The sequence below is a fragment of the Zingiber officinale genome, chromosome 2B (assembly GCF_018446385.1).
Source record: "Zingiber officinale cultivar Zhangliang chromosome 2B, Zo_v1.1, whole genome shotgun sequence".
Classification (NCBI taxonomy): domain Eukaryota; kingdom Viridiplantae; phylum Streptophyta; class Magnoliopsida; order Zingiberales; family Zingiberaceae; genus Zingiber; species Zingiber officinale.
The window spans coordinates 97910621-97930185 of NC_055989.1; the positions used below are offsets into that span (position 1 = coordinate 97910621).

Below are 19565 nucleotides of genomic sequence, written 5' to 3' on the forward strand. Positions count from 1 at the left end.
ATAGTATTCCGTTATATGCGTTCGGACTCTTGTCAGATCTTTCAAGGTGGCAAAAGGTGAATACATTCGCTCCCAACGTCCCCACCAATCCATCCCAAGGTCAACACAGAGGAGGTAAATCACGGGCGGTTACTAGCCTTTGGAATAGTGACTAGTACATAAGAGAGACATTTACCTTAGTTTTGCCGAGATTCGAACCCCAGACCTCATGATGGCAACACTTCATGCGCTAACCATTAGACCCATCCGAAGGGACTACTTGTTAGATCTTTCAAGGATCAAGCAAAGATGTCTTGATTTCTCATCAGACAACTAATTAAGAATTCTCTCTGCTCGAGGGAGAGTTATTTAGAAATGCAAGTGGTTTGTTCGAGGTAAGAAGGAACCACTCTGATGATTTTGTTTTCCTAATCTGTCACAAAGGAGGGTTCCCCCTCGTGCATAGTATATACTTCCCCCATGTGCTGCTTGGGTAGGTCGAATTTTTCCATAAATTCATCTAAGTTGATGTTCCCTCGTAGTTTTCCTAGTATTTTCCATCATAACTTTTTGTATCTTTTCCCATAGATGACGTCAATTTGATGGCGTCCTTCACCCGATCAATTTCTTCCTCTCCTTCTAGGATCGTGATTGAGGCAAATCCTACGGCTTGCTCGCTTCCTGTGTCCTGCGAATCAAAATGTGTCAGTTGAGGGTCGACATTGCATAAGAGCTCAAAGAAGAAGAAAGATAGAGAAGAATAGCTTTCGCGTGAGAGAAGAAAAACATACCTTCACTTTCCTTTACGGAGCCTTAACTAGTCGTGGAAGTGGAAGGTCTATATAAGATGTCATGTGAACCTTAGGCAGATCGTGTGGATGACTGCACCAGTGAAGCATCATCTACTAGTCAATTGCATTAAGGAAGACAATTGTCGGGCTGTACTCTTGATGTTGTCTAGTCATTAGCCTGACATCACTTTCCTGGTAAGCAACCTTGCAGTGGTTGGTTTTGTGCCAAGGACTGTTGGAGGTTGAGGTCAGGGAGAAACAGCTCGGCTCAGATTCCTCATCGTTTGGGAACCATTGTGATCGTGTGGGTAGGGGAGGTCGACGCCTCATAGGGCCCTATTGTCATGGGAGGCATTGGCTAGCATGTAGGGCCCAGATAGGGGAGGTCGACGCCTGATAGGGCTCTACTGGGCCAGAATCATTTCTATGTGTCGTGGACTCATTGCTATATGATTATGCGGATTCAGGGTTCTTAAATTGAATCTAGAAAGTTTTTTTTTAAAATTTTTTTTAGGTATATTATATGTATTTAGGATTTAAGATCTTAAAATTTAAGAGTTGAGTTATAGTGGTTTAAGCCAATAAGATATTTTTGTCTAAGGTTCAATAAAAAAATTTTAGATCTCACGTGATATAATGTTAGTTTTTTAAAAAAATGTTGATTTTAAAAAAAAAATTGAAATCAAGGCGCCTAGATCGCTAGGCACATATCATTTGTTCCACAGCATAGTGTGTGTGTATATATATATATATAGAAATCTTATGCTGCGGTGTCTTATGTGCGGTTTTGCTGCGGTACTTGCCACGTCAGCGAGAAAACACAAAAAAAAAATCAACCTATAGCCTGTCAGGAGGCAGAAAAAGGTAGGGAGATCGGTCTGTGGACCGATCCACCTATAGCCTGATCGGTCCACAGACCGATCAGGCTTCGAAGCCAACTCTCACAGAGAGTTGGTTGATCGGTCTGGGGACCGATCACCCTAGGGCCTGATCGGTCCATAGACCGATTAGGTTGGAGCCTGATCGGTCCAGGCCGCTGACGTGGCAAGTACCGCAGCAAAACCGCACATAAGGCACCGCAGCATAAGATTTCTCTCTCTCTCTCTATATATATATATAGACCCTGCACATTTATTCATGGGCAACTGTTGGGCGACTCTCACTGAGTCTAAGCGTTTGGACCCCTCCCAAACACCTTAACACTCTAAGTGGTCGAAATCCATTCGGACTGGCCGAGAGTGATCTGGATGCCCGGACTCAGTGAAAGTCACCTAGCAATTGCCCACGAACGAGATGTGTAGAGTATCACCACTATATATATATATATAATGAAATATAAAGTCCCTAGGGCGTAGTACAGCTGGGGGCGTATGATTTCGTGGTCGAAAGATCTAGGGTTCGATCCTCGGGGTGACATTGCCTGGTGTTAACGTCCCGACTATGCGCTTTCAGCTGTGTACCTGCATTTACCTCTCTCCATATTCGTGGGACCGGTTTTAGGGGCCGTTGATATGACGGTTCTAATTTTTTTTTATTATGAAATATAATTATATAACAGTAATAATTATGAAATTATAACGATTACAAACTCATAAGTACTACTAAGACAACACCAAAAATAAAAATATGTTTTTTAAAAAATATTCTGAGGTAGACTGAAATTAATTTTTGATAATAAATGGAAGGGAAAAAAAATCATTTTCACAATTCCAATAAACAAAACTTATTATTTCAAATTTTGTCCTATTTTTTTAAGAAATAAAATATTTTTTTTTTAAAAAAAATCCAAATAGAAGGATACCAGAATTGTTAGATTTTTTAAAATTTTAAAAAATAGTGAACCATAAAAAAAATCTTATTAATGGAGAAAATCTAGCATTACCATAATCTGTACATATTCCCCAACAACTCTTGATTATAATTATATAGTAAATAAACACCTCATCATACGTATTAACTTAATACTAATGATCAAGAAGATGATAGAAAACGAGTTGGTGGATAATCATGTACAAAGGTCGATTACATAGATCCACAATTTCAACCATTGAAATGTGTCCATGACTTTAGGCACTATCCCATACGAGCAAGATCCGTCTGGGCTTTTAAAAAAACTATTTCACAATGATAATTGTTTGAGGTCAGCAATGCTCATTATTGAGAAATAAAGATCCTTGTCCTTATAAAAAAATCTCAATAATGATAGTAATTAATTAGCCTAACCCCTCGTGTTACCGCTCAAATATACAAAAGCATATAGACGCCGCTGTTGTAGCCACTATATTCACTTCTTTTTTTTATTTCTCAACTCAAAAGAGGAACAACCAAAACAATATAAACTGATCGACGGTCTCAACTGTGACCATGTCGAATCCACTTGTGTATTTGGCATTGTATGACTGTCTAACGACGTAATGTAAGCCCCCTTTGAGCAAGGACCTCGCGAACCCGAACAGCAACTTCAGCAGCATCATTCAGAGGTGGGTAGCTGAAGGTATCCGAAATCTAACAGATTCAAGAATTTGACAATTATTTACAGCGCACATAATCTAATTTCGAAATAGAATCATGCTGAAGTATATCAATATCAATAAACTAATAGCAGCAAGAATATTGGATATCCTAGTCTTACTATTATTACGGAGAAAAATGATCCATCAAGGTTGAATGAATTCTTCCCCAACCAAACTTTAGTTAGCTAATCATAACCAAACTTGAAAAGACACACCTCGAATAAATTTAAACAAATTGGATTTAAAGAGAAGTGGCTTACGTCTTCTAACCCTGTAAATGGCCGCACTAAACCTCGTTCACGTAGTGTCTTGTGAAATGCTGAGAATTTCCACTTGCAATGCTCACTTCCGATAACATAAACAGGCTTCCTGCGGTACAAACTAAGAGGCTAAATAACACGAACTTATTTCTCAAATTACCACAACAAGAAATTATATATAAATACCCTGTGCTGCAAGCTTCGCTAACCAAACTGATTGAATCTGCAGTGATGACGAATGCGTCGGCCCATGCCAGGTGCCCCATGTGTGGATTTGGATCTAAAACATCGTAATATGGAGAGAAAAAAAATTTACACCTGGTATAAATATTTATACAACATACTTTGAAACTACCTTCTCCGTCCCAAATATAAATCTTTGGATGGCCACCAAGCTCCCTTAGTACAATCTCAGAAACCTGCCAACAGTAACTAAACATTTTATCTCAGTGATTTGCAAAATGAATGAAAAATTTAGTTAAAGTTAAACCCTGTAACCTTTCTAGGAGTCCTCCTTGAGAAAGAAATTCTAACACTTCCACAGCTTGCAAGCACATTCTGAAGTGAGCCCACCAACTGTCTAGCGAGATTTGAAGTATATTTGCAGTTCCCTGGAAGAATTTCAAATCTAAATTCAATGAAATACTGAAAGCCAAACTAGTCAGGATAAAAGAAAAGTGCTAATTTAGTAGTTCTTTCAGTATTGAAAAGAATCACTCAGACTGAATATCAGTATTATGAACATATCAATGACTTCCAATATAAACCCAACCAATCTGGCTAGGAACGATATATCTATGGAACTGGAAATCAGACTAAATCAACAATAAATGAATAAATTCCTTTGTTAGGAACAATAATTCCTAAAATTCCTCCCTATACTTAATTTTATTGGTCAATTAATTTGTGCCACTATCAGTTGCTCTCACATAAAAAATAAAGACAACTTAATAGAACATTTCCATTTCCTATTTTCCAAGCACAGTTGAAATTTCAAATCACCAGAATTGACTACAATCATAAAGATGAATTAGTTCAAAACAAGATGATCACATCCCAAGACATACACTTGATATTTATTGAAAAGGTTGCAGTTTTTTGCAAGCATAATAAATAATTCTTTACCCGATACTATTTACTTTTCTATTCAAAATAGTTTGAAAAGAAAATGGCCAGTAGTAGTGCTGCTAAATGTGTTTTGCTCACACTAGTGCATTAAAAAAAAAAAAAAATCCTATTTAGAGTCATTTATCATAAAAAAAAAATCTTCCAAAATATTCAACAGCAACATAATTCACTTATATATATATATTTGTTATGATTCTACCAATCATCAAAACTAACATCTTACAAACTGCAATAACTAGATGGGGAAGGGAATAGGTTCTCAATGTCAAATAAACATATAGCTTGCCAAATACAAGTCTCTAAAACAAAAAGAATCAAGAAAATAAACTCAAATTAAAGGAACATTACTTGTGGGCCCTCCAATATTAACTACAAGTAATGGCTTTGGCAAAGGAGCTAATTCATCATGCCAAACAGTTGCAGCAATACGAAGTGCAGCAGAATCAGCCTGATGTAGTGCTCCAACAGTGACGACCTGAAATTCCTAAGTCAAATCTCCAAGCCAACAAAATGAGCAAAATTAAAAACAACAATGAAGAAGAATCATACCACATTCTTGCCAGGTGGTTCTCTTGGTGTTATCCACCGTCTCATAATACGAGGAATCTCTTGTTGTCCACTGGCAGTTAGAGCATAGTAGTCATGACGAGGAGTTACAACCAAGTCAAACCTGTCAAGTCTCGACCTTGGATGTTGAATCTGAAATGAAATGAAAGATGACATTAACAAACAAATATAACAGATGAATCTGATAACCAACCTGATCTGTAAAATTACTGGCCTGAATGACAAAAACATTTTCTGATGCTAGGCGTTTTATTGAACTGGCAACTGATATGGTGTCCCGACCAGAAGAAACTACCAAGAGTGGACCTTCTCTGAACGAGAAAAGTAAATGTGATAATATAATAATTAGTTAGTTTATCCCCAGTCTAATTGAAGCCCACTTAAAGGTCATAAAAACATATTTCAGCAGATATTTTCTAGAGAAGATTAGTATCAATAATCAACAGATATCAGGATACTACTAATATACAAATAATTCAGATAATCAGCTAGAGAGTTGCCATTTGGAACCAGAACAGAAAAATTCAACTTACATAACAATAAAATAGATTTAAAAAGTAGAATGGTTGTTTTTTGATATATTAACAGAAAAAGGTGAAGTAAGCCCAAAAATTAGAAGAAAAAATATAATTAGACTGTCCTTAGAAAGAATTCCTGCCCTAGTATCTAGAAAAAATATATCTAATCTGAACTAGTAAAAAAAAAATCTTGCTACAGGATGAATAGAATAATAAACTTAACATAGACAAGATTAATAATCAGTGTTCTAAATGGCGGCCACCTAGGCGGAAGGTGGGTATCAACCACACCGCCTTTGCCTGAGGCGGTGCTTTAGATAGTAACTCACCTCCTTCCGCCACCGCACTTGGAACCGCCACCGCTGCTGCCGCCATTTTGCCATCGCGATGCATACGGACGAGTCGCCTAGGCTTGACGACGAGTCTGAATGCGTTGCATGAGCCCGACAACGGGCCCGGAAGCGTTGCCCGAGCCCAACGACGGGCCCGAAAGCATTGCCTGAGCCCGACAACGAGCCCAGAAGCGTCGCCCGAGCCATAATTAAAGTTTAAGTTAATAATTTTAATCAACTCCTAACTATGATTGAGATAATTTAAAAAGACTTAATTAAAGTCTAATAAAATTATCTCATTATATATATATATATATATATAATTTTTTTTAAAAAATATTTAGATTAAATTTTTTAATTTTTAATTAATATATTTTATTAAAAATAAATATAAGAAAAATGATTATAAAAAATAGTAAAAAAAAAAAAAAATCAACCACCTAGGCGGTCACTGACCTCCCCGCCACCGCCTACCGTTATTTACAACGCTGTTAATAATAGAAGTTCTTCGATCTCAAGTATCTTGCTTTGTACTTCTATGATTTCTTAAAAAAAACGATAAACCCAGCTAGCCCTGGGGTGACCGGCCCGGCCCCACAAAATTTTTCCACCGGCCACCAGGGTAAATCGAGAAGCGCTCGTGGCGGACAACCAAGAAGCCCAATATCCTTTTGGTTGCGCGCCCCATTTGGAAGAAAAATTTCTACAAATTCGCCATAGCTGGGGATCAAACCGCAGGTGCCTGGATGACCATAGCCCGAAGGCTTCTATGATTTCTTAAAAGTAATCAGAAAGAATGGAAATACTAAGGAACTTCATTCATCAAAATCAAAGATATTGGATCAGATATATGCTTCAGTCACTAACCACTAGGATCATTTTTTTTTCAAAAATAATAAACATTTTTGTGAATTTTTTTCAGTTTCAAGAGAGACAAGATGATGCAAAATAGACCCTTGAGTGACATAGTGCACATTTCCTAATTCAGACAACCATATAAAAAAAAAAAGCAGCCCGGTGCACGAAGCTCCTGTCATGTGAGGTCCCGGGGAAGGATCCATTGTACACAGCCTTATCTTGCTTTTTGCGAGAGACTGTTTCCAAGATTCGAACCCGTGACCTTTTGGTCACATGGCAACAACTTTACCATTGCACCAAGGCTCCCCTTCAATTCATACAGCCATATATTGCTGTAAAATGGGGACTACCAGTTTCAGCAACCAAATTGGATAGACCTCTTTAGGAGAAAGCAAGACTTCTAGGCAAACCAAAGTTTCAGTCTTATCAAGCTTATCTAGAGCGGAGAGATGTCACGCGAACTAACACAAGAGGAAGAGAAACCTTTACACTTAAAATATGCACTATAATTCCACGGCCTATAATTCGTCACTACATCACCCCTTAACATAAAGCACTATTCCTTCCTCTCGACCAACAACAAGAGGAAGAGAAACCTTTACACTTCTAATAAAAGATTAAAAATTGAATATAAAGAAGGATGAGGATTAAAGCACAATGGAACAAGAATACAGAGCTTAGGAATCACAAAATAGAACACTTTCAGTAACCAGTTCGAGTCTCTAAGGCCCCATATTTATAGCCTCAAATTCCAGCTCCTTTAGAGCTTAGAATATAACGGCTCTTTTCCAAATTCTCAGTTGCTCATTAGTTGACTGACCTAGCCACCCAAGCAACTGACTTAGCTTTAGTCCTTGACTAATCGAGTAGCCCCAAACAGAAATATTTTGATCGCTTCTTTTCAGTCCTAAGTCAAGTGATCAAGTGTATTAGTTGACTAACAGTCAACCAGACTATAAGTCGACTAAAATTCAAGTAAACCCAAATAGAATGTTTTGTTTCTGCTCAACCTTAAGTCGACCACCTAGCTACTTATGTACCAATCAACTAAAAGACTCTTTCTAAGTCACCTATTCTTCTGATTTTAACCACTTCTAAGGTCAACCCTGCTCCCTCCTAAATCTTGGAACATATCCAAGCAGCAATCCATAAGCATCCAATCCTAAGTCAACATCACATTCCTATGAACTAAGAAGATGGCCCCCTCTCAAAACCAATATTTATCAATAGCCCTTAGGATAGCCGATTTGCAAAGTCACTAGCGTTCCTCCTTTATGATTGGGTCATTCTACAAAACACATGGTGAGTGGAGAGTCCAGGGGTGTCTCAAAAAGTCAAATCAGGGCAAAGTCATGGTGGGAAGTTATGATGGCAAGTAATAGGGCAACACACAAGTTACAAGAGGGTGACTCCTCCATGACACATAATAGGCTATCACCATAATAGGTAAACATTTAAAGCGTCATTTCCCACTAGCCTCACCAACAACAATGCTAGTCAATGCCATTGAACATTTCCAAATTATCCAAGCCAATACATTTAAAGCATTTTATGGCAAAAAAAATCCAATCTAGTGATCTTGGAGATAGGGGTGTAATCGAGCCGAGCCGAGCCGAACTCTTGGATGTTTGAGTTTGGCTCGTTTATAATAGAGCCGAGCTTGAGCTTTATTTAACGAATATATTCATAGCTCACGAGCTTATTCGAGCTTTTATCGAGCCTAAACGAGCTTAATAAATATAAATTATAAATTTAAATATTCATTAAAAATTAAATTATATATTTTAAAAAAATTATAATATTCTTGTTACAATTTATAATTTTATTCTAATAAATAAATTTAATGCATTTGACTATGTTTTTCATAAGTAGAGTGTAAAATCTATAAATTCGATATTAAAACTATTATTTTTTTTATTTAAAAGTTGATTTATGAGCTTAACGAATATGTTCACGAGCTAACGAGCCGAATATTGTGAAGCTTGAGCTTGGTTTGTTTATCTTAATGAGCCTCATTAAACGAGCTCAAACGAGCTTTTATCGAATCGAGCTTCGAATAGCTCACGAGCGGCTTGGCTCATTTACACCCCTACTTGGAGACTCTTGGAAAGTTCATGCTCAATGTGAAATTAAGACAACCCCTAATGTGGTTATGTATGTGGCAACACCAACCTTTGCCACCCATAGCAATCACATTCAACACCTAATAGTGTTACAATAGTAGCGGAAATGGGCAGGAGAACCATTGCCTATGTGTAACAATATTTAATGAGTCGTCCACTTGAGGTTGATCGATTGGTTTCTTATACAATTAATCAAGCAAGTTATCTTAGTCAATGAGGTAATCAGATCTCTATTTAGTTAAGTTTTCATTAAAAACATCTACCACCTATTTCCCATCCAAGTTGCAAAGGCGGGTCCCGCCGCCCAGCGGCCCCCTCACCCCTGCCCCACGAGTATGAGAGGGAGTAAATCACGGTGAATACGGGCCCGGCGATGACATGGCGGTCGAAGGTGTTTAGCACGGACAGATATTGATGTTATCGCAATTGCTGCCGCAGACCTTCGACCTCCCGACCCATGTTGCAAGAATACCATGTCATAACCGGTTGATCCCGCCCGTGGGGGCACCTATTTCCCATCCAAGCTCCATGCTCAAGCGATCAGCTAAGTTAGAAATCATCATCAAATTTGCAGTGGATTCAAAAATTAACCAACTTTTGCAAGAATATAACTTGAAATTCAAAGATCTCCTACGATAGAAATAAAGAATAAAAGCATGCAAGATTCACCGACTTTTGTATAAATTTAATATAGCATGCAACTCATTGTAAATACAAAACGCAAAATAATCCTGCACCGCAACAGTTGAAGAAATCAAACTTAGTAATACATTAAACAATCATTAAACCAAAGATACTCACTTTTCAAAAGTTTCACGAGCAATTATTGCAATTTTAGTTGCATCTGCCTCCAGAATGGATGACAAACCAACATATCCACCATTCTGAACACAAACATAATCCAACTTCCTCCCTCGAAGCAACATGCCAAATGTTGAGTTGCCAAATATCTGTCTGATTAGGTTCTCCAAAACTTTATGAAGTGAGACAGGAAGCCAATGGAGCCAATCATTTACTCCACCTCTTGGTCTGGTTACACGCTATGGATTTTGGCAAGAGAGAAAAAAAAAAGAAGGTTGGTTCAGCATCTGAACATAACAAACAAGAAATAGAACCCCTTATAAAGTTGTCAAACATGTCTTTCTTTTTTGAAAATAGAAAATTATTAATTTTGTAACAGTGCAAGATGAACATTTTGCCATCAAACTCTACATTAGGTTATTCAAAATTCGACAACATTTCACTTGAGTTAATTATAAACAAAAAGTATCTATCCATCTTTAGTGTCTATAAAAGAAAAAATAGGATCCAATAAGGCAGATGGTCAGACGTTTGCTTTTGATTATTTACATCTCGGTGCTACAATTATTTGAGAACTAAATTTCCCCTAAATCTAAGTTCTCGTTATACCGCCAGAAAAATCAAAATTGAACTTTCGTTAAATAAACAACTGGAACATTTCTCCCATTAGATTCAGTAAATTCCCAAGCCACGCATCGACGATTTTCAGGAAATCAAATACAAAGCAGAAGTTAACAACGTTAAGGGAAGTCTTACGTATATTGAAAATTTGTCCGCCAGCCCTAAGGCACGAACTAAGCCAATACTCTGGTTCTCTGCCCCAGGGAATCCGTTACCGATCACAATAGCCCGTCTGACGACGTTAACTCCGCCCTCAAAGATATCCGGGATACCCGTCGAGACGGTCGGTGGCTCCGGAAGCCTGATAGGCCTCATCGCAGCTATCGAGGAGCCAGTCGTCCGAATCATCGAAAGAGCCAATTAGGATCGGAGGCTCATGCGACTAGAGCTATCAATCTCATCGTCCCCGAACACGCGATGGCTTTGGAACGACAAATAAATTAGGGTTCCATAGGCGCTCGCTTCCTTGTACGCCAAGTTCTGCTGCTTTGCGTTTTAGTCGATCTCATCGGTTCCCGATTCGAGCCTCTTCGCGAGCTTTCCGGTTCGGCTCAACCCATTATATTTTCTTTAATTTACTCGTGAGCCGAATTCAAATCAAAGTTTAATTATTTTTATATAATTTTAATTTAAATATACTTAAATTAAAAATCCGAATAATTCGAGGAAATAATTCATACATTTTATATTTTTAAATTTCAAGTCGATAATTTTCAAACTCAAATTTAAATATCAATATTTTCCTACTATACTATCATACTCTCATCTCCCAATATAAAAAATAATTACAATCAAAATCATTCTAAACAATTTTAATTAAATTATTTTATATAAAAAATAATTTTTGTTAAAAGAATTATTTTTTTGCGGTAGTTTTAATTTAAATTATTCCATTTTATTTATTTTTAATTAAAACGGCTTTACGTTATAATAAGTTTCGCCAAAATTATAATTTTGATAGATTAAAGTAGTTTTAATTAATATTAAAATACTTTTAACTAGGTTAATATTATTAGTACTTTTAATCAAAATTTAATTAAAATAACTTTTATTATAATACTTTTATTTAAATTATTCCCTTATGCTAGTTTTAATTAAAATAGCTCTGTATTATAATATTTTATTTTAGCAAAATTACAATTGTGATCGATGGATTACAATCAAATTGAAATAGGTATACTAGAATTGAAATATTAATTTAAATGAATATTAGAGTTGCTATAATTAATATTAAAATAATTTTGACTAATATTGAAGTGGTTTTAATTAAAATTTAATTTGAATAGTTTAAATCAAGTTGGCTAAAAGTGATATCATACTATTGAAACAATAAAAACAAATCTCACACTTGACTTTGGGTTACTCCCAAATAATACTCCATTATTTATATTTATAAAAATATGGAATCGTTACATCAACGGTTTCTCTAGAGTCGGTCTTATGAATATGAATGGAGGTAAATATAGATACATAATTAAAAGCGCATAGCCGGGATACTAATCTCAGATAATTTCATTATTTATATTTATATTTGTAAGAAGAGTAGCTCTGCTCGGTATGTTAACGTAATTGGTATTTGTATTAGTTTGATTCTTATATGAGTTTTTGTTGCAATATATCTCCGATAAAAATATCTTGTTGCAATATGTCTCCCATAAAATTGGATGTTTGACCTCCAAGACCGCTATGCAGTTTGGTTCTTATATGAGTTTTTGTTGCAATATGTCTTCTATACAAATATCTTATTGGATATTTGTATTAGATTTACAAGGTTACAAATATAGTTTTATATTGTAAAATATATGAAAAAATCATGGTTTATAAAGAGAAAAATATATCTCCATTGACATGAGACTTTTTGGATAGAGCCCAAGAGTAAAACCATGAGGGCTTAGGTCTAAAGTGGACAATATCATATAAATGTGGAGATATCTAAATTTCTTTTGATCCTACAAGTGGTATCAGAGTCCGGACTGTCAGAAGATTTAATCACTGACTATGCACAATTCCATTGGTATGAGACCTTTTGAATAGAGCTCAAGAGTAAAATTATGAGGGCTGAGGTTTAAAGTGGACAATATTATATAAATATGAAGATATTTAAATTTTTTTCGATGTTACAGTTTGATCTTTCCAAGACCACTATATTAAGATCAGATATTTATCCCATTCTAAAATATGTGGGAGAAGTGCTGCAAAAGAAAGTAACATTATATGACATTGTTTTTGTTTTTGTCTCAAACTGAATGTGTCAAGAGGTGCAATAAAATGAATGATAATATAGCTCGGTGAGCCCCCTGTTCTTTGGAGTAAATCAAATTCTCTCTTCCAAGATTTCTACGTCCCCGAGTTTCATCATCGATTGGACGAGTTAAACATCCTCGTGATGTGTATGTACTATACTCTTGAGATGTGATTTAGTCCATCAAATCGACGATGGAATACAGGGACAAGGGAATTTTGGAACAAAGGATTTGATCTCTCTTTAGAGACTACTAATATTTTAGAGACGCTGACTAAACCTCTGGATCAACTAGAGTTTACTGTGAACCAGGCCAAAGAGAAGGGGAAGTCTATCATGTTGGGATTAAATTTTCCTAACTAGTCGCATGAATTTTAGAACATGTATGAACTCTAATATAGGAAAATAAAGTAACAAGGATCTAGTTACGTCGAATCTACAAAACGGCGGTCCGGTGCATGAAGCTTCCGTCATACGAGATCTCGGAGAAGGATTCATTGTACGCAACCTTACCCTGCTTTTTACAAGAGGTTATTTCCAAGCTTCGAACCCGTGATCTTTTTGGTCACATAACAATAATTTTATTGTTGCGCTAAGACTTCTCTTCACGTCAAATCTACAATAAAATATAAATACATAATATAAGACGATAGACCTGATTGCAATAGAAAAGTTATCGTCTTTATGTGTCGTCCATGAATTCGGGAATCTTGCAAAAGAAGAGGGAGAGCAAGGGACAGATCTTCTAAAAGATTTAGATTGACGACATTGTAGTCTCTTCACAGATGGGAGCTAAGAAATTTGTCAGAATACCTAATCTGATAAGCCAAGAACTTAACAATCACGAAAATCTCAACATGTTCCTCAGCCGAATCAGAAATATATTGACTGAATTGCAATCAATATATTGCAGTTGTAGTTTGATTCCGATAAACACTAAAATAACCAGTTTCTATTGGTTATTAATTATGTTTTCATGTATTAGTTTTTATTTTATGCATATAGGTAGTTGTCCTAAAAGTAGGAGAAGGTTATGAAATAAGTTGTATTTAAGCCTTTCTCATAGACTTCTAATGGCAACCAACAGGGAAAGGATCCAACAATTGGAAGTTGGGTTAGGAGAACTTCAAGATGGAATGAGCTGGATGGAACTTGGTATCAATGGTAAGTTGCATCAAACGGAACATTCTATCCAGAAAATATCTGAAGCTTTGTTGTCTAACAAAGAAGGATCAAACACCAGTGCCAATCGTCATCATGGCAGTTTCCAAAATACTTTTTGAGATCATGCAGAAAACAAACAACAAGTTTGCTCATCCAAATTGGCTAAGCTTGCATTTCCACGGTATTCCGGCGATGATCCAACATAATGGTTCAATAGAGTGAAACATTTTTTTGAATATCAGGGCACTCTAGTAGAACAAAAGGTGTCACTTGCGTCATTTCATCTAAAGGGTGAAGCTAATCAGTGGTGGTAGTGGTTACGTCGATCCTATAATGAAGAACAAAGAGAAATAACATGGGTAGAATTTTTTGAAGAACTTTGGGCTCATTTTGGACCGACGGAGTGCGAAAACTTTGATGAGGCTTTATCAAGGGTGAAACATGTGGGCTCTTTACAAGACTACTAATGAGAATTCAAAAAACTAGGAAATCGAGTTCATGACTAGACACAAAAAGTACTAGTTGGTACATTTATAGGGAGTTTAAAATTAGAAATCGCCGATGGTATTCGTATATTCGGACTGAAATCATTAAAGGAAGCAATCAGTTTGGCAAGAATGAAAGATGACCAAGTTAATCGCTAGCGCAAATTCACAAGATTTCCATCAGCCATCCATTCACCTTTGGATTCTTCTTCTCCCACAAAATTGAAAACATCACCAATTGTGCCAACACAAATTTTTTGTGAAAATTAGCAAATGTGGCTTTGGCTAACAAGAGTTGGAGTATTTGGGTCATATTGTGATTTCTCAAAGTGTTAAAGTGGATCAAGCCAAAAATCATAGCAATGCTAAATTAGCCTCGACCTATTAATATTTCCGAGCTACGTGGATTCTTAGGCCTTACCGGTTACTACAGGAAGTTTGTCCATAACTATGGCAACATTGCTCGACCACTCACTAATCTGTTAAAAAAAGTGTCGTTCACATGGACAGAGGGTGTTGAAACATCCTTCCAAGCGCTCAAAGATGCAATGACTTCTACTCCTACACTTACTATGCCTAATTTCAATGAACCTTTTGTTATGAATCTGATGCTTCAGGAGAGGGAATTGGTGTTGTTCTCACCCAGCAGGGAAAGCCAATAGCTTTTATAAGTTGAGCCTTGGGAGTGCTTGAAAGATGCTGACTATTGTTCATGCTATTCAAACTTGGCAGCAATACTTATTGGGATGAAAATTCTATATACTAACGGATCAATCCAGCCTCAAATACTTACTAGAATAGTGAATAGTAATTTCGAGACAGCAAAAATGGGTCACAAAGTTACTGGGATATGATTATGAAATTTCTTATAAACCAGGACAAGAGAACTCAACAGTAGATGCACTTTCCAGGGTAGGGGTAACCCTTCTGTTAATGCTTTATTTACTTCTCAATCTTCATTATGGGATGAAATCAAGGCAGAGGTTGTTGAACATCCTTACATAGACAAAATTGGTAAATTGGCAATTGAAAGACCGAGTATTCCTTACATATGGCGGAATGGGCTAGTATATTATAAATATAGGGTGGTCCTACCTCCAAATTTTTCATTAATTAGAAAGCTATTGCACGAATTCCATTGTGCAAAAAAGGCGGGTCCCGCCGCCCAGCGGCCCCCTAGGCCTGGCCCCACAGGGATCCTAGGAGGAGGTAAATCAGCGGTGAATGCTGGCCCGGGTAAAGCGTGGTGTCTCCGGAATTTAACACAGCCGGCCCAGATTATTCATCCAGTGCGCGTCCGTGGACCTTCGACCCTACAACTCATTGTGCAAGGATGCCACGCCTTAACCGGTTGATCCAGCCCGCGGGGGCACTATTGCACGAATTCCATGATTCTCCATTTGGTGGTCATTCTGGGGTATTACAAACTTATAAAAGAATTGCTCAACAGTTTTATTGGCCATCAATGTTCCGTATAAGGGGAGTGAATCATGTGATTTTTAAAAACTCATCTTTTTAATTTTATAATCAAAGTACGAATGTAGTAGAAAACTAAAAAGAAAGAGAACATAAGAAGACACGAGTGGTTAACTTGGTTCGGAACCTTTGGTGACTCCTACTCCAAGACCCAGGTCTCGTGGACCTATCGACGTGTAATCCACTAAAGGCCTCTTTCGGTACCTTCGGAAGAGTAAATCGAGTACAGAGAAAGTTGAACAAGTACAACACACTGCACTTGTCCTTTTTGCAGTAATTAATTACAAAAGAAAATTACCGACACTTAAAGATTAAGTTAGGAGCGCTTGTGTCGATGTTGGTCCGTCGGCTGTGATTAGGAGTCCTCGGAGTAGTCGTCGGGCGCAACAGCTTTGCAGCAGAGTCGTTGCAGGAGCCTGGAGCAATCGGATCGGAACTTCAAATGGGCACGTAGTAGCTCGTATAGAAGTTGTTATTCAATGCCCTCGAGATAGCCTTATAAAGGGCATAGAAGGCGCCTTCGATAGCCATGGAAAACACCTCCAATGAGGTAAATTTGATCTTGAACAACCCGACACTTATCCGTTGTGATGCTAAAAATTTATCCTGTGGAAGACACCTTCCATAGCCATGGAAGGCGCATTCTATGAACAGTATGAAGGCACCTTCACTGCTTGAAGGCGCCATCAGACATTGTTCAATCGAAGGTAATTTTCTCTTTTTTGCCCTACAAAATAATATTAGTCCAAAATACCATACAAAATAAGTATTATGATAATTTAATAATAATAAAGAATATTAATTAGTTCTTATCCTCTCAGGACCAGGAACTAATCAATGTTTCAACTTAGGGATCCCAAATGGACTTAAACTGGACCGACACCTACTGTCCCTTCAACCGGGACGCATCCTCACTTGGTCACTCTCCTTTAGTGACTTACCTTAACTTACCAGTTTGCTAGACATTCGGTCAGCCCGTCGATTTACTTAGATTTCATGTTAGCTATCCGGTCGGCCCGTCGACCTAGCTGGACTTCTTGCCAGATATCCGGTTAGTCCGTTGACCTATTTGGGCTTCGTACCAACTATCCGGTCAGCCCGTCGACCTAACTAGATTTCCTGCCAAATATTTGGTCAGTCTGTCGACCTATTTGGACTTCTTCTGCACACTTAATTAGATTGTTAGATCACAACAAAACATAACTTAACTTACTTGTCATTCATCAAAACTGAGTTAGACCGTTAATATAAACCGCACCAACATATGTCTCTTCCTATGATATTTGCCAAAGAGTTAAATCTGAAACTCTAGCTCTAGTAGACCTCTTTCAACCATTACTAGTTCCATGTCAAGTCTGGGACAACATTACAATGGACTTCATCGAAGGACTTCCAACTTCCAATGGCAAAAATACAATTCTTATAGTGGTAGATCGTTTGAGTAAATCATCACATTTTCTGGCTTTGACACACCCTTTCATAGTCAAATTGGTAGCTGAAATGTTTATTGATGGTGTCGTCAAGCTGCATGGAATTCCACAATCAATTATTATTGATAGGGATCCGATGTTCATTAGCCATTTTTGGTAGGAGTTCTTCAAGTTATCAGGCACAAAATTAAACAGGAGTTCTTCCTACCACCCGCGAACGGATGGACAATATGAAGTTGTTAACCGGTGTGTTGAGCAGTATCTTCGTTGCTTTGTGCATCATCAACCTTGCAAATGAACTTGTTTTCTTCCATGGACATAGTTTTGGTATAACACGACTTACCATGCTTCAACATAGATGCCCCCTTTCCAAGCTTTGTATGGGTGATTACCTCCAACCATTTCGCATTATGAGTTAGGTACATCTCCAGTTCCTAAAGTTGACCAACAATTAGCCTCCTGAGATGACATATTGCGCCAGTTGAAGCTCAACTTACATTTCACTATGAACCACATTGTAATGGCCCCGCTCGGGCGGGCCCCACCCGAACCGAACCGGGAACGTCATCAAAATTATTCATTGGGTTGACGACTAGTTTCACAGACCACCGAAGGTCCTTTCAGTGTGCTTTGCCCTTACTCGCACGCACCTTGAAAAACTTCCCAGGAGGTCACCTATCCTCAGATTACTCCAAGTCAAGCATGCTTAACTTTGGAGTTCTTAAGTTTGAGATTCCAAAATCTGTAACGTCCTGGCCCAAGCCGGCCCCACCTGGACCGAACCGAGAACACCACCAGAATTGTCCATCGGGTTGACGACTAGCTCCACAGACCACCGGAGGTCCTTTCAGCGTGATTTGTTCTCACTTGCACGCACCCTGGAAAACTTCCCTGGAGGTCATCCATTCTCAGATTTCTCCAACCCAAGCACGCTTAACTTTGGAGTTCTTAAGTTTGGATTTCCAAAAAGGAAGGTATACCTTGATGATATGAATAGTACTATCTAACCTTTTTAAGTCATACTTAACCAGAATCTCAGAACCAGGGTATTACAATCACACTCACTTAAAGACACAACGTCCTTGTTGTGTAACCACGAATTACACCACAGACAAATCCCAGAATCTCCCTCGCTATGTGGTGTCCTGGGTGCTCCTGCCACAGACACACTCACGGTCACAAGGTCGCTCTGATACCATCTGTAACACCCCCAGCGCGTGTGGGCCCCACCCGGACCGAACCGGGAACGCCACCAGAATTGGTCATCGGGTTGACAACTAACTCTACAGACCACCGGAGGTCCTTTTAGCGTGGTTTGTCCTCACTTACACGCATCCTGGAAAACTTCCCAGGAGGTCATCCATCCCCAGATTTCTCCAACCCAAGCACATTTAACTTTGGAGTTCTTAAGTTTAGGTTTCCGAAAAGGAAGGTGCACCTTGGTGATATAGATAGTACTATCTAATCTTTTTTAGTCATACTTAACCAAAATCTCATAATCGAGGTATTACACACATGAAGCAAATCGTAGATTCCAAGCGACGCCACCTTGAGTATGAAATAAGCGACATGGTTTTCCTTCGACTCCATCCTTATCAACAACAATCTATTTTTCGCAGGGCTTCTAAAAAACTTTCAATTAAATTCTATGGGAAATATCCGATTGAGGAACGTGTTGGGAAGGTTGTATATAAATTAATGCTATTAGAAGGATTAAAAATTCATCCAGTTTTCCATATTTCGTTGCTTAAGAAGAAGGTGGGGGACTCTCACAATTCTACACTTGACTTGCCACTTGCTGATGTTGACGATGCAAATGTTTTGGAACCTGAAGCCATCTTGGATACACATTGGGTTAAAAAAGGGTCGTGTTTTTGTTGAAGAAAGCCTCGTTCAGTGGAAACACTTCCAATGGATGATGCTACTTGGGAGGTGACCACAGTTTTACAAGATCGGTTCTTCTGTTAGGATGTATACTAAACGCCTAGCTTTTTGGTATAAATATTTATCTAGAAATAAGAATCACATTAGTCAAATGTCTACTTTTGTGATAAATGTAGTTGCTCAATTAATTTATATTGTAGATAACATGGTGTGTGGTGTCACACACAGAAGATCATGTTATCAGTACCTTATAAATTATAAACAGTAGCTCACGACCATGATGGAAAGGAACAAACCATTGGAAGGTCGTAGTGTAATTAGGTATTAGTTTATCTTAACTATATAATTACACTAGTACACTTAGAGTGTATTGAGTAGGACCATTAGAGGTCG

General features: G+C 37.8%; 1 protein-coding gene across 1 annotated transcript; it reads right to left on the reverse strand.

The window, feature by feature from the left end:
• Positions 1 to 2750: 2750 nt before the first annotated feature.
• LOC122046476 (mitochondrial fission protein ELM1-like) lies at positions 2751 to 11004 on the reverse strand. The gene is made up of 10 exons (XM_042607193.1): positions 10627 to 11004; positions 9871 to 10109; positions 5453 to 5549; positions 5221 to 5370; positions 5020 to 5146; positions 4042 to 4154; positions 3899 to 3962; positions 3730 to 3823; positions 3544 to 3652; positions 2751 to 3275 (listed from the first exon to the last, which is right to left on the reverse strand). The coding sequence occupies exons 1-10, from the start codon at positions 10837 to 10839 to the stop codon at positions 3174 to 3176; spliced, it is 1308 nt and encodes a 435-aa protein (XP_042463127.1). The 5' UTR covers positions 10840 to 11004; the 3' UTR covers positions 2751 to 3173.
• Between the last annotated feature and the right edge of the window lie 8561 nt (positions 11005 to 19565).

What these genes read in the sequence shown, in the direction of transcription:
- LOC122046476 (XM_042607193.1), bottom strand. Translation starts at nt 10,839, where the DNA reads ATGATTCGGACGACTGGCTCCTCGATAGCTGCGATGAGGCCTATCAGG. An exon ending in GCTCGTGAAACTTTTGAAAA is followed by an intron (nt 5,550 to 9,870) that starts GTGAGTATCTTT and finishes TTTCTCGTTCAG; the next exon opens with AGAAGGTCCACTCTTGGTAG. An exon ending in TTATATTTGGGACGGAGAAG is followed by an intron (nt 3,824 to 3,898) that starts GTAGTTTCAAAG and finishes ACGATGTTTTAG; the next exon opens with ATCCAAATCCACACATGGGG.